The sequence below is a fragment of the Halyomorpha halys genome, unplaced genomic scaffold, assembly GCF_000696795.3.
Source record: "Halyomorpha halys isolate HHAL.00 unplaced genomic scaffold, Hhal_1.1 Scaffold6.1, whole genome shotgun sequence".
In the NCBI taxonomy this organism is placed as follows: Eukaryota; Metazoa; Arthropoda; class Insecta; order Hemiptera; family Pentatomidae; genus Halyomorpha; species Halyomorpha halys.
In genome coordinates this window covers 185,617-201,720 of record NW_027111275.1, presented here as the reverse complement: position 1 = coordinate 201,720, position 16,104 = coordinate 185,617, and the positions used below count along the sequence as shown (strand labels likewise).

Below are 16,104 nucleotides of genomic sequence, written 5' to 3'. Positions count from 1 at the left end.
TATTTTTGTTTTAATTAATAAGTTTTTTTTCCAACTTCATATACAATTGTGTCAATTCATTTACTCTAGTTAAATGTTCCTTTATTTTTGGTTAAAAGTTTTATTAAATGTGTAAATTAAAATATTTAAGCTGTAATAATAGTACACTTCAACTTTGAGCTGTGTTGTTTTGTTTACTTAAAATTTAATATAATGTGAAACTTTATTATGTTCTTGATGATGTAGTGTTGATTCAAGAACTGTCCCTTTTTCAAATGACTTAATGATACCGATTTATTTAATGTATGGTATGTATGTTTTAATTCAGCATATTGATATTTCTAAAATTATTAGCTATATCTCTTATAGCTTTTATTTTAAAAACCCCCTATAAAAAATCATTAAGATAATAATTGCATTAAAATATTAAAGAATTGAATCATACAAATAAATTTTTGATACAACATGCTGCTCTTCCTCCTGAATGATACTGAATGTTATATAGACATCAAGTCCATTGTCAAAGGTATATTACCACATCCTCATGTAGTATATTTTTTATAAAAGTGGTGATCTGATCAAACGACTTACACAAACAAAGTAATCATATTTGTTCTGGGATTCCCATCTGCAAACCTTCATATCAATGTGAGGTTTATTTTTAAAGGATGACTAATCCCATCAATAAATGTTCATTTAGATGTCATTAGACAAATTTAGTTTATTAATAAATTACATTAATTTCTATTAGTAAATAATTGAAGTGCTATAAGTTGGTGACTGTTTCACAGAGATTTATAAATAAATTTAATCATCTAATAAAATGAATGTCTATATTAAATATTGTAAAAAAAATTGAAGTTGAAATATAGATGTTTGCTTCTATCAAATATAAATTTTTCATCATTATTTGAAATCTTTAATTTTATTTGGAGATGTGGCAACTTAAGTTTAGTATTCAAACTTGGTATAAGATGGCAGATGATTAGGTGTCACCTATATGGGTTTTTATAAACCTTAAATTTTTCTGCCTAAATATCTTCTATTTAGCAAAATCTAGTACCATCATCTAAGTAGTAAATAAGCATTGTGATAGTTAAATATTTGGTGATTCTACTCATACGACTTCTTACCGTTTTGGTTTTAAATATAAATAATTTGCTAAATCTTTTAAATTATTTGCTGAATCTTAGCTCATATTAGTGCGATCCAGTTTAGCTTTTTACCTATCTTAGTATGTGCATCTGGAATTTTCCGAATGAATCATATTTATTTATTTCGGAACATTAAAGAAAAAAAATATAATGATATTTGAACTAGTTTTGCAACTGTTCATTGGATTATCTTTAAGTTTGTATGAAGCCATATACTGTGTATTAAAAAAAAAAAAAAAGTATGGAAGTATATCCTCTTAGGCATTGTTTTATTACTTATTTATTTGGTATAAATGAGTAGGATAAGATGAAAACAAACAATCTTCAGTTTTCCAATTTTTTAGTAAGCTACAGAATAACTCTCACCCTTGTTTTTTGCCTCCTCATTGTTGTATTCTGTTTTGTTAGTTAAAAAGTCAAGAAAAACATATTCTTTCTGACTATCATTGATTGGTGACAAAATTTGAAAAATCCAAGTGGATTTCCAACATCTTCCAAGCAGCCTTGATGAAGGCTAGAAATTCTGGCCGAAACGTTTGCATTAATAAATAAGTTTTTAACTTATTTTCTGACCACATCCCCAACTATCTATATATTATCAGTGGTCAACTATCTTCTAATCATTTAAATCATATAATTTGTGCTTAACAAATCATAAACTCGAGATCTTATTCAGCAGCATATTGCAGGTTTAGATTAAAATAAACCACATCATTAGAAACAATGTGGAAAATTCATTAAACTTGCAATGTGACCTAGATTTCATCAGAATGTGAAGAATTTTATTCTAAACTATTCAAATGTATAAGCAGTATTTCTCTTTGGTGCGTGCTCCTATTATTCGTATTTCCAGTGTTTAGTACAGTTTTTACATAAATCTAAACTGTAGCATTATATTTAAGTATTCTATATAGTTATATTCCGTATAAGGAATATCTTTTCATAGGAAAGGAATTCTTTTCATACTTTTTTCTTGTTCTTAAAATTAAATGAATAGCACTTCACTTTATTCAAGTAGATGATTTTGTCCAGCTTTGCTTGTAAATACATATGTAGTGCACGTCCAGAATAAAAGAGGCACAACTCTAAATTTCCAGCTTCAGAAATTTTATTGATTTGACACCTATTATACCGAAGCGCAGTCAGTCCTTAAATATCCGATGAAACCAAAATACAATGTAAGTGTTCTAACACCAACATGTATTGGTGGAAATCTTTTGGGGGCTTCTATGTAGAGCTTAGCCAGTGTATTAGTGGAAATATTTTGGGGGCTTCTATGTAGAGCTTAGCCAGTGTCTGATGTTCATTCTCTGAAAACATATTCGGAGTTGTGCCTCTATCATTCTGGATATGCAACATCTCATCTTTTCAAGAAACTGAAATGATGATGCACATTGCCACCTTGCTTGGTTAATATTTTCTTGAAAATAGAAATAAAATTTGGACGTTGGAAGAAGTAATGTATAAAATAAAATTCGGAAGACCTAATTTACTCCAGTGAGAGTGCTGATTAGAGAAAAACTTTTAAACTATTTATTTCACTGATGATATAGTGGCATTTGAACAGTGACACAGGATACTAAATATATAGGAAGAATGTTGCTTTAAGAATATGATTAATGAAACAAGGGATGATGTTTAGAAAATTAAATATTTTTAGTTAGTTTGGTTAGCAAAGATATGGATATAAATGCCCCTCAAAGGATATTTTACAATTTATTATTTAGAGATGTAGAAAGTTGGTGATAAAGAAGACACAAGGCCATAAAGCTGTTAAAGAGAAAAAATAAATGAACTGCAATCAACATGCAGGAGTATGATATCTTACTGTAAAAATAAATAGAATAAACTCTTATACTTTAAATTTTTTCCCTATCAGAAATATGGAAATAAATAAAATAGATGGGTCAAGAAACCGCTAGATTTGAAAGAGACATCTGTTGGAAACTGATGTATGTTAAGGATAGATTTCTAAAAATCCCAGTAATATGTGGGAAAATGTCAGAAATGTCTTAAACTGTAGGAAAATATATGGAGAAGTGATAGGAGGTTTACTAAAAAATGAAGTTTGCTTTGACAGAATTTTAAAAACTTAACATTAAGTTTCAGAATAAACTTAAGTCATACTTAACCCAAAATGTATATCTGGAAAAAAATAGTATTAACACTATTTTCATGTATAACATTGGTATAAACTCAGCTTTGAAGTTAGGATAATTATTATCATTATTGAGAAATTATTTGCTGACATTATTCCCCTAATTAAAACCATTATTTGTGTGAGAAAACTTGATTTGAAAAAATAATGATCTTTTGTTGTAATTTTTTCATATTTCTAAGCCTCTTGTGTTCTCTCGAACTATTATGATATTTTAGAATAAGCTTTGGTGATAAGCTACTAGCTATCCATGGCTAGTAGTAGGAAAGCTAACTTTTAGAGAAAAAAATTCCTTGTGTATACATATTTTAAGTCAAAATATGGTCTCTTACCTTATGATAATTTGAGGAAAGCTCATAGTAGTTGAGTCTCATTTTTATCCATTTTTGTGTGAATATGAATCGTATCATGCTTGGTTGACTCGACTGAGATATTTAAACAAAACCCCAGTCATTGGTCAAATTTTTTTTTTTTTAAATATTTTCTTATTAATTTATTTTTCAAGCTCTCAGTTAGAAACTATTTAAATTGATAAGAAGTTTGCTTGTGGTGTAGGAGCGTGGTGGCCACGGGGTAAAGTGTGTGGCTACTAATTCTAAGATCTCGAGTTCGAGGCTGGGCAGAAAATCGTTTTCTGTTACACTGTAGCCGTGAGTAAAAATTCCTGTGGGTTCTTGGAGCCCTCCTGAGGTCCACCCAACCTCTTAAATTGGGTACCCTTAATTGGATACAAATCTGGCGGTCGAGCGTGATTCTGACCAAATCACCTCCTTGCCACAACCGTTGGTCTAGTAACAGTACTTGTTTACATAGTACTGAATCCCTGACCCTTCATGGGTTGTAGCGGTACAGATTTGAATTTAATTTTGCTTGTGATTTATGCATTTTTAAAATTTAAAAAAAAAAACATAATGTCCATGGATAAAATAGAAAATGAATTAATTAAGGAACACAACTTAAGTTAGTGATTTCAATAGTTTATTGTCCAATGATTTCAATTGTTGTAAAAAAGTATCTAATTTTTTTATTTAACTACACATTTATCCATATTATTTTCATGTGTTAATTTTTTATTATTTTTAAATGTTTTTTTAATTAAAAAAATAAATAGCAATGATTCTTACTTTTCCTGTCAACTTTATTATATTTTCAATTAAATAGTTTTGTATTATAGAGGAAACTTAGTAATCAGGAAGGTGTAAGACAAGAGAATATGTGAATCATTCATAGTAATAACATTCTGTGAAATTATGCTCCACATCTATTTAATAATGAAGACAGTGTACCTGAAAGAGCAGAAAATTGCTTAATAGCTGAACTGTTTTTAAATTTCTTTTGTGACTGTTCCATTATTTTTCATAAATTATATTCAAGGATACTTTCTCTGTCCCCTAACTAGGAGATGAAAACAGTTTATTTTAATGAACACTTGAGGTACTGGATCCTCTCCTGGTTTGAAAGATGATGTGTATAGATTTTCGCAAAGACCTTGATCACTGTCTTGCAATTGCTTAGTAAAGGATAATATGAGTATATCCAAAGTGATTTGTTGTAACTGTTTGGTTTAGTAAATAAACCGTTTAACGTTGAATTAGTATGAGGAAAATTGTTTTATGTAAGGGGGTATCTCAAAACAATATAGTAACTATTGTACATTTAATCTTTATGCAATAAAAATATGTTGTTTTTTTTTAAATGATGAAAATAATAAAAAGATTCGATGCTAAAAAAAAAAATAAATATTATATTATTTTTCCAGAAAACAAAAAAAAAAAAAAAAAAAATTGTGGCAGTCTCTTTGGACTGGCCTACAGAAGTGAAAATTCTGGAAATGAACTAATGTATTAAAATTTTATTAATAATGATATTTATTTCACAAAAATACAATAACATTCTTATTCCTTTTCTTTTCTTATTTAATTATAATTATTAAATAATGTTTTCTTTAATTTTACTATTTATTCATGAAATTATAGTATTTGTATAATTACTAAATTTTTGTATGATTAGTTTGTGATAGCTAAAATAAGATGTATAAACATTTGATTGAATGTTTTCAATATGTCTTACAAATACTTAATAGTACTTTCTAAAGATGAATTTATCATTCTTGAAAGTAATTTATCGTGCAGAAAATCTATTAATGGTTTAGATTAAGTTTGTCTTAAAAATGAAAATTTTTATAACTAAATTTGCTCTAACAATATGAATGTGTTTAGAATGGTAACACTCTAGATAAACTAAAATGGCTACCCCTTTTGTTTTACTCTAACTACAATAAAAGTTCATATGTATTACTATAATTATTTACTTTAATAGTGTGGATCTTTTCCACTTTTCTCCTCTAACTTGGTGTAACATCGAGATACAATTTTGAATTATTGCTTATTTCAAAGAGGATGAAACACTGAACATTTCTCTCACTTACAGTATCCAACTTTTGTTTTCAGTTTGAAAGATATTTTAATTGAAATATTCAAATACTTGTTATCATTCCATTTTTGGCGTTTTCCTTTTCCACATATTAGCATCAAGATATAATTTTGAATTATAGCTCATTACAAAAAGGAGCTATAAGCATTCCTCTTATAGATTAAGGCATTAAAGTATTAGTTCCAGAATAATAATAATAATAATTAAGAATAGGACTTTAATGTAAAATTTAATTTGTATATTAATATTATACATACAGCAGGGCCAACTACAATTGTGTGGGATAGAAGCCATGGATGGATGGATGGATGGATTTTTTTTTTTTATTCGATTTGTAGATTCTATATATTTTGAAATGTATAACTTTAAATTCTGAGGGGAGGAAGGTTACATTTTTTTTCTTGTTCTGTTAGAAATATTAATTATTGAAAATAAACCAAAAATGTAATGGAAAATGGTTGAAATTGTTCATTAACAATTATTTAGACAAACAATGTAAAAAAAGTAATATCATTATCTTATTAGAAAATTAAATCTATACCAATACAACCCATGAAGGGTCAGGGGTGCAGCACTTTGTAAGGAAATTGTTACTAGAACAATGTTTGTGCAAGGTGTTTTGATCAGAATCATGCACAACCGTCAGATTTTACCCAATAAAGGTACCCACTTTATGAGACTGGGGTAGACCCTGGAGGGCTCCCAAACCCACAGGGCCGGTTCAATGGCTTCATTTAAAGGTAATAATTATTTGCCGGATTCGAACCCGGGTCCTTGGAGTTAGTAGTCCATTGCCTTACCAATGAGCTATCCATTCCCATAATTATCGTATAATAATGATAAATAATAAAATAATAATTTTGGAAGGAAATAACCCCAAATGTGCCGTTGTATTTTATAAGAAACAAATAGTTTTTTAGTTCCTATTTGTCTCTGATGTAAATTACGGATATTGAATTACCACTATTAATAAGGATATTAAATGAAGAAAACATTTGTTACTAACATAGATTTTTATTAAACTTTTTTAGTATCTATTGGTTTTTTTAAATTCATTGGTTAATTATTACTTAATGGTTCAATGGTTTAAATTCAAATTAATTATTTATTATATTAGGGAATAAAAAACATTAAAACAGTGTTTTGGAATCATTATACCTAGACTTAAAAAAAAAATTGGTATAAGTAATGTTGAATTTGGAGGATCAACCTGTGGTGATGAGGGACTTAGATGAAAAATCTCAAAATATCTGGTATGTGCACTCACTTGTCTTTGGCTGCAAAGTCTAATACAATAATTGTTTGTTGTTAATTTGCTACAATTTTGTCCGATTTTTATTTATAAGATTTTTATTTAGTGTACCTTAATTGATTCTGACCAAATCACTTCCTTACACAACCATTGGTTTAGTAAATGTACTTCCTTACAAAGTACTGCACCGTTAACCCTTCATGGGTTGTAGCGTTGCGGATTTAACTTTAATTTTTACCTTATTTGAGAATTTAGTTACCTTAACGAACATGTAGAATGTCTAGGTTTTGAGAAGTTTCTTAATTATTAAAAAAAAAAAACTTTATGGGTTTCCATAGGAACCTCTGCAAAATACTTTTATTAGACTAATACTAAGAGCTTGTATTTGTTCTTTGTACAAGCTTACAAAAATTTTTTTATACTATCTGAACTTTTCTTTTACCTCTTTCTTGGGGATTCGTTCTCAATTTGAAACGTTAAAGAACTTGAAACAGTTAAGGAGCTTAGAGCATGTTCTATGAATATTATTAGAGTAATTTTGGCTCAACAGTGGTTTCCATAAAAGTCTAAACATCACTAAGCAAGAAATTGAATCATGCTGGGCCGGGTCTATCCCCTCTCAAAACTTGGGACAAAGAAAGTACCACCTGGAAAATATTTGAAAATTAGGTTGCTTAAAAGTGCATTCTTTGTACAATACATTTACAAATAATCTTTCACCTACTACTATAACATCAGAAAAAGTAAACATTAAAACAGATTTAATAATAATTCTTCACGAAATTTGTGCTGCTGGTCCCTCTCACGATGTGACTCCAAAACTCTCGCAGGGGTTGGCCATTGGAGACCACTGCTCTACAATCTATACAATATCAGGTTTTTTAGCTATTGTGCACAGGGTGTGCAGTACATTGGCATCTGGGACCAAAACCATACATACTAAGAAAAACAGCAACAGAATCAGTCCACTCTTTCAAGAGATTTTAATTAATTTTTTTTCTTTTATGGTTTTGTGATAATGATTCTTTAATACTTCACATTTTTTCTCTATCTGTATAAATGGCTGAAATATAGATGCATGAAACCTCTAATCGGTCGCCTTTTTAAAACAAATTGTGGATGGTAATGATGAGTTCAAAGAATCTTTTTGGAATGACTTAAAGCGTATAGTGTCATATATAAAAAAAATTCGACCAGTAATTTTGGAAAGAAGCCGCATATAATGAATGGATTTTTTAAAATTCAATTGTGGGATTTTACATAATTAAAAACATAAAACCTCAAATTTTGAGAGGACAATGTAATTTTCTTTTTCTTAGTCAATTTCAAAGGCTATTGACAATAATAAAAAAATAAGATTGTAAGCAAATAAAAGAAAAATTGGAATGAATGATTAATAGAGTTGGCTTGTAGTTGTAGAGAATCAATGAAATATGAATCATCATTTTGTAGATATTAAAAGCTATTGTAATGTAGTATTCATTTTGATGTATTAATTTTGTAATATGAAAATTCGTTTCACATGGTGATTATTATGTATAAGTACTGGATGGGTCTAGCTGTGGGCTCTGTTTTGTAGAGAGAGGATCGGTCGGGAACTGCAAGAGTGGTCACTGCACAACCTACTGCAAATGCTGCTCAGGTAAGATGGTATTATATGTAACTTTATATGCTTTATTCAGCCTTGATTTTCTTTTCATCTCTCTAGTAGTTATTTCAATGATTGATGTGGCTTGAACTTTGAATTGGAATAGGTTTGTTTTCATCCAACAGCCATAACCATCTAGTTAAAAGTGTTAATAACAATTTTTGAGCTGTAGTTTTTCTTATTAAATCTTCATATTTTCTTTATTTAACCAGAAATTGTCAATTAAAATATATTTAGTTTCCTAATGTGCTCTAGTAAACATTATTTTAGTGGAAACTTTGCAAATATTAAAAGTAGTACTAATAACTGTATTATCGTTCATTTTGTAGGTTGATATTTCCACAATTAAGTTTATATTTAATGAATAGGAATTATCAATTAGTTCTCTATTTATCTGTAAACTATTTCTGTTCATAGAATTTTATTTTTGTGCTTGATGTTTCTAATCTTACAAAAATAATTTCTCTTCTTTTTTTACTATATTTATTTTTCGTGTTTGTAGCAATGAAGCATTGGTTTACGGTTATGCTGCATGGCATCATTGCATGTATTTTGGCCCTTTTTGCAGAAATTAAAATTGTAAGGATTTTAAAATATATGTTAACACTTCTTCTGAGTTTTAATCATTACCTTTTGATTAGAAAAAAATGATTATATGGATTTCATTAATGTCTGGATTACAATTATTACTTGGGAATCTTTTTTTTGTTGTTGTTTATTATTGATTTTTTGTTTATGTAAAACTTTCTCTCACCATCGAGTTGTAAGATTTTTTATTTATTCATTCAAGACTTTCTCTTAAATTGATTTTTGAGCTCCATTTAGGTTTTTGATAATCATATATCAATATAATCAAATTAACAGTCATTTGTTATAATATAATTTTTTATTTCATGCAAATAAATTTTAATTAGTAATCACTGAAATATTGAATATATTATTGACATCATATTGTTACGATCTTAATGATAAATTTCTATCAAAGATAAAAAAAAATGAAAAGAAATAAAATTTAAAAAAGTGTGTTTAGGCATTATATGAAGCTTTATGCAAACTATTTCTTACAAAATTGATCAAAAATAAATAATGCTTTAATATTCCTGTAATAAGTTTCTTTTTTTTATCTCTAGAATCCTTCTATTTCCATCTATTAATCTAAACTAGAAGCTACCTCATTGTCAAGTTAATTTTAAAATATAGGTACTTCCGATAAAGGAAATACAAAAGAGGTTACTACATCTTCCTCTGTACTAGAGGTCAATGGACCTTAACTTTTTGTGCAGTTTATTTCCTAAGAAGCTCTTCTTGCCATCCAACTATTATAAGAATAGTATCATATGTGATTATATATGCCTATATAATATATATATTTCTATTTCTTTCCCTAAACTTCTCCATTATGTTCCTGAACCCAAAAATATTGTCTATGGTCTGTCACCTGGTCAGATGGCAGTATGTTCTTTCTGGGAGTTCTTGAGCCAGAGCCAAGAAAGGTGCTCTTTTCAGGAGAGAGTTTAGATATGAATTATGAAAGTTTATATATTAATTGAATGAACCTTGTCTAAAACCGTTTCTTTCCAAAATGGCGGACAGTTGAATTATTGATAAATTCAATTATTTTCAAATAAAAACTCGTTTTTTTTCTGTTGGAGAATGATTCAGTTTTTACCAAGACTATATAAAAGGTACAGTAAATGTCCTTGAAAAGTATTCATTGATCTATTTCAAGTACACTCTACTGGAAATTCTTTTTATTATGCAAACACATTAAATTTACTCTTATTTTTCATTCAGTATTCAATATCTTATAATCTACTCATGGTATGGAAACAATCATTTGGACTTTAATTACCTTGGACCAATTAAAGAGAAATAAACATTTTGTAGAATTATTTTGGCTCTTTTTACTCAGAATTATGTACACTTTCATAATGCACATTCAAACCTTCTCTTAAGATGAGTATCCTTTTTAGATTTTGGGTCCAGGACTATTAAGATCATCTTCATCAAATTGTCTTGGTTTATGGTTTAGGATTAAAGTCAAGATCTTATTTAAAGCTGTAGAGAGGCATATTGGTCTATAGTTGGTACAATTATTAGAGCCCTTTTTGGGGGAATTGGCACTATTCTAGGGGAAGTGTTCCAGTTATACCATATCTTTTAGAAGAGAACCTGCAGGATCTTGAGCATCTCTATGTCATTTGACTTGATTAATTCTATCAATGATCTGGTATTTATTTTACCATGATCCTCTGCACTTGCTGTTCAACATCTTCCTCCCAGAGAATTTCTTTTCCATTATGAATCTGAGGAAGATTCTGGAGGTTTTTATTCCTTATCTGGAAGATCTGAGGAAGCTGTCTGTATCCTTGAAGATTTTGAAGTGAAACTTCTTTACTGATGTTCTACAAAACAAAAAATTATATGGGAGTAAATTGAATTTGAGACACAAGGATGAAACAGAAGTTATGGCGGACAACACTGGTCAATTCTAGCAAGAAAATTTTTATATTGCCATAGGAAAGTGTAGGAGAGTAGAGGAGATTTACAATCCCAGCAGTGCCAGTCCGATCGAGTGAGCTCCTGTCTCCTAAAAATTAGTTTTGCTAGAATTGACTTATAAAGTGCTGTTCTATTCTAATAATTATTATTATTATTCTGGAACTAATATTTTCTATCTTAAGCTGTAAGAGGGAATGCTTGATCATTATTAATAAAATTTTAACACATTTCATTTCCAGAAGTTTCACTTATGTCAGGATTATCTTCATGATATCCTTCCTGAGATTTCTCCAAGTCCTGAGATGTCTTTTTTTTTCTTCACACAATATCCCTTTATATTCATTCCTACTGGATCTATAAGTCATGTAATGTTTTTTTTCTTCACACACACTGTCGTTTTGCATTCATTCCTTTTGGATCTATAGGTCTCCTACCTCTTGGAATGGTTTGATTGATATTCTTTCCAGACATCCTTTGTCTGTTTTACCTTTCCCTGAGCAGAATCGTTCCACCACTCTGCTCATATATACTTTCTTTATTCTCCATATTCTGATAGCCACTCCTGTTATGCTTTTTAAGACCTCTGATTTCCTGCTAAGGTTAAATCTCTCCTGTTAACTGGTCTTTATGTATTCATTCTTCTTTTCTTCTAGCTCCAGGACTTCTACATTTATTCTTTTGTATAATTTTGTATGTTTTTTTATTTCCCTTAAGGTTAGTCTATCTTATAAGCAGCAGATGATCTGTGCCTAATTGAGCTCCTCTAATAACCTCAACCTCTGTGAAGTTTCTTTAGACATCCCCCATCATTGATGAAATGATCACTGATTTACTGTCTACAGTCCATAATAGTACTCAATTATGGGTGATTAGTTGAGCAAAAGGAGTTCCTTATCTGGGACTAGTTTCCAAAGTTTATCAGGAATTGGGTTTTCTTGATTGCTTTCCTTCATCATTCCTTGGAGTCCTACCGTCCTCTTTGTTATGAGCTGTCCTCTCTCATCTTTAAAGATGAATGCCTTCAGTTATATTCGGCAAAAGCTGCCAACTGAAACAAAAGATGCCATATTTTTGTTAAAGATGGCATCTTTTTTGACAATGCCTGGCCTCAAACCTTAATCTTGACTAGGGAATTTAAAAGAAATCATCTGTAAACCCTTGTTATCCAGACTTAATTCCTTTTAACTATTTTGTATACACCATTCCAAGAATTACTTGAAGGGGAATGATTCGAAAGTTATTAAGACTAATGAAGAATGTTGGTGAAGAAGTCAAGGAGCCTGTGTACTATGTGCTGAAAACTTTCCCTCAAACTTTTTATGAACAAGGAATGTGTAAGTTTCCAAATCGGTTGCAAAAGTAAGTAAATCACTCAGAAGACTGCAGCGAAAAATGTGAGAACAATGGTTTGTGCATAACATCCATCAATAAATGTATACAAAATAATTAGCTTTTATTTGATATAGAGTAATAGGTGTTTTTTTGAGTTATGATCAGATGTTTAATGATTTATATTACTTATATTGTCTTGGGATTGTCATAAAAGTTGGCTATTATACAGGATGTCCAATATAAATTGACTCAAATGGTTCTCATGACCAAATGGATGGTCTAATCAAAAATACCAAAGAAAGAAAGTTCTACATCTTTATTTTCAATGATCAACCACAATTTCTTATAAACTTTGATTTGATATATGTGGCAGAAGTGCAGTGAATACTTTGGGTTTACAGATTGTTAAATTAATAAACATTTTAAATTGATGCATTCAATTTTCCTTTTATAATTAGAGATAAATCATTTCTGATTTTTTTTTTTTAGTTCATTTTATACTAAATATACTACTCATATGAGGAGAAGATGGTTGGGGAGTGCGGTCAAAATATAACACAAATAAGTTGAAATAACTTATTTAATTGTGCCAATGTTTTGGCCAGAATTTCTAGCCTTCATCAGGACTAAGAACAGAACAAGATAACAACCAATAAATACAGAAAAAAACAAAAAACAAACAGAATGACATAAAGTAAATAATTGTACAGAATAGAAGTTATAAAATTAAAGTGGAAAATAAAATGTATTTATTTTTATTTACATTTTATTTTCCACTTCTTTCATCACTTTAATTTTATATTATAACTATAATTATATTTTATAACTTCTATTCTGTACAATTATTTACTTTATGTCATTCTGTTTATTTATTTAATTTTTTATTTTCTGGATTCATTGGTTGTTATTTTGTTCTGTTCGTCTGTAATTCTGGCCGAAATGTTGGGACGATTAAATAAGTTATTTCAACTTATTTGTGTTATATTTTGACCGCACCCCCCAACCATCTTCTCCTCGTATAAGTCATCCACAGTAATATGATGTTAACAAACCACAAGTTTTTGCCGCACTTCTTCTTCAATCGGCTTGACAACCTATTACTGGGTCCTGGCCTCCTCAAGCAGCTTCCACCAGTTTAATTGGTTAAGTGTAGTTCCTCGCCAATTCCACACTCCGAGTAGGGTCCTCAAATCCTCTTCAACACCATCTAACCATCGAAGCTTTGGACAGTCTCTCAGCTGTGTTCCATGTCAAGCGCTCATTGAGTAGTTTATTTGAGATCTCATCAGTCCCCATACTTGCTGCATGGCCTGCCCAGCGCAGCCTACCAATTCTCATAACTTTTCCAACATTAGGCTCACTGATTTACAGGTAGACTGTTCCCGCATCTTCTACAAGCTGAACCATCCTTTACTGGGCCGTAGACACGTCTAAGGAGATCCCTTTCATCGGATTTCAAAAGTGCCCAAGTTTCTGAGTCATAGATCAGCACTGGTTGAATTTACGTTATATACAATCTAGTTTTGTAGCTCTTGATAGTGAACTACTACTTAAGTGCCGATGCAGTCCTAAAATAACACCTATTGGCTGATGCTATTTTTCTCCTTATCTCTGCCTCAATGTCATTGGTGGTATTAACTTGTGATCCGAGGAACACAAACTCCTCAACCCGTTCAAAAGAAGTTTTTGCTGCACAGGATCAAAAATCGTCAGCTGGACTTGTGTCAAGGATAAAAATTAATAGTGGTTTACCAACCTATTGAAATAGAACTTCCTCTTTTTTCTTTGGTATTTATTGATTAGGTCATCGCTGAGGTTGTGAGAAGTATTGGGGTGATTTATTTTGGACAACATTTTTAATTTTTAATTCATTCTTTTATTTTTTTTTCTATTAAACTTCATGAATATTAATAGTTAAATAATGGTAGCTAATTCATTTATGATATTGAAAATATACTCAGCTACTTTATTTGTGTTTTCGTAAGTATAATCGTGTTGTGCAAAAAGTAATTTTAATTACAATATCTGTAATTTGAAATTGTTGAATAAAATTATCATGACAAGTATAGTAATTGGTAATTGCAACTGCCTGATGACCAACTGTGCAGTAATTGTGGTTCACAATTTTAGTTTCTAGTTGAGCCAAAGTAATTGCAATTACTAATTACACAATATGTTGTGTAATTGTAATTACTTTTTGGCCAAGAATGTTGTAGGACAGTACAACTACGTGTTAATTTTGATCTATTTTATTTCTTAAGTTAAATTGCTTCTTTTGCATTTTAATGCTTTCATAAGGCTTTATAGAATTACTTGAGTCAATGAAAAAATTATTAGTTATGCCATTTGTGACAGGAGGACAGTGAGGATGAAGGTGCAACTGGTGAACCAACTGTTACATCGCAACCTACTTCCCAGCAAGCTTTCGCTATGCCTGCTCCCAGTGAAGCTACAAGTCTAAAGACTTCAGATCAAGTTACCTATACTCCAGGTAGTAGTACGTCTTCAGGTCATTTTGCCAATATTTAACTACTATTCCCTATATAAGTAATTAAATTTATTTGTCATATTCCATTAGAGGCAGAGTACATATCTTTTACAACACTTATTTCTTTTTATTTAAATGAACTATAAACATATGATTATTTTATAGTAATCACATTTTTCAAATTTCTGTTATAAATTTTAATCTCTATTTTTACATCACTGGAAAAATTTAGTAGAATATTGTATTTGGATTTTAAATATATCACCATTTTATCGTGGTCAAGTGTTCATATAAGTTTTAGTGGCACCTTATCAGTTTGTCTAATTGTATTCAATTTATTAATTATTAATAATAGATACATTTTAAAAATTCTATTTAGAAACTATTATCGATTCTAAGCTGTTAAATGCAATTTTTCCTTATGGTTTGTAAGTTCATTTCAGTGGAGTTTCTTATTCATACTTCTGTATCAAAACACCTGTATTTGCATACACATTTATACTTAATAACTCACATACACAAAAAAATTTAGCTTAATGTACCTTTTGCTTGCTGTTTTTTTTTAATGAGTTTATTAGAATGAAGTTATTAAATAAATTTATACCTCATTATATAGTTTCTTTATCTGTATGAATTATAATGCACGATTCAATTTAGGTTGTCATGAAGTTATTCATATCATTTATATAAATACAAAGTGTTTATGTACTTCTGCATTTGATAGGGTATCCATCCTTTTAGAATATCATGTAGGATGGGATGGGGTATTCAAGCATTCAGAAACATGTTTACTAATGCAGTTAATGGGAGTTCTTTGGAAAATAAAAAGTATTTCTTATGTTGTCAAAGATGACTCAACAGGAAAAATATTAGTATGATTGGTTACTTTAAGTGATATGTCAGGATCAAAATTTCAAACACCTGTAATTTTTTTGTATATAATTTAATATTATAGATAGATAGATAGGGAGAGTAAAGAGTACAGGTTGTTGTCTTTGTCATAGAAATTTCTTGAATTGGCAGATAATTTACTCAATAGTTGGAGAATAAATTTGATTTCTGGTATTAAAATATGTGTGACATTTTGTTATTCATTGAATAAATGGAAAATTATGGGATGGTTTGCCAGGCCATATTAAAATATGGTAAAGAGTTACC

The 16,104-nt window shown here is 29.7% G+C and overlaps 1 protein-coding gene across 7 annotated transcripts in view; it reads left to right on the top strand.

The window, feature by feature from the left end:
- Positions 1-16,104, top strand: part of Csp (Cysteine string protein) — a 31,708-nt gene that overhangs the window by 3,823 nt on the left and 11,781 nt on the right. For 2 of the 7 annotated variants that reach the window (XM_024362215.2, XM_024362217.2), the window contains exons 5-6: positions 8,556-8,618; positions 14,814-14,952. In XM_024362215.2, coding sequence (XP_024217983.1) covers positions 8,556-8,618; positions 14,814-14,952 — 202 coding nt within the window. The remainder of the gene's footprint in view (positions 1-8,555; positions 8,619-14,813; positions 14,953-16,104) is intronic. The other 5 variants (XM_024362216.2, XM_024362218.2, XM_014438675.3 and 2 more) reach the window with 4 other exon arrangements.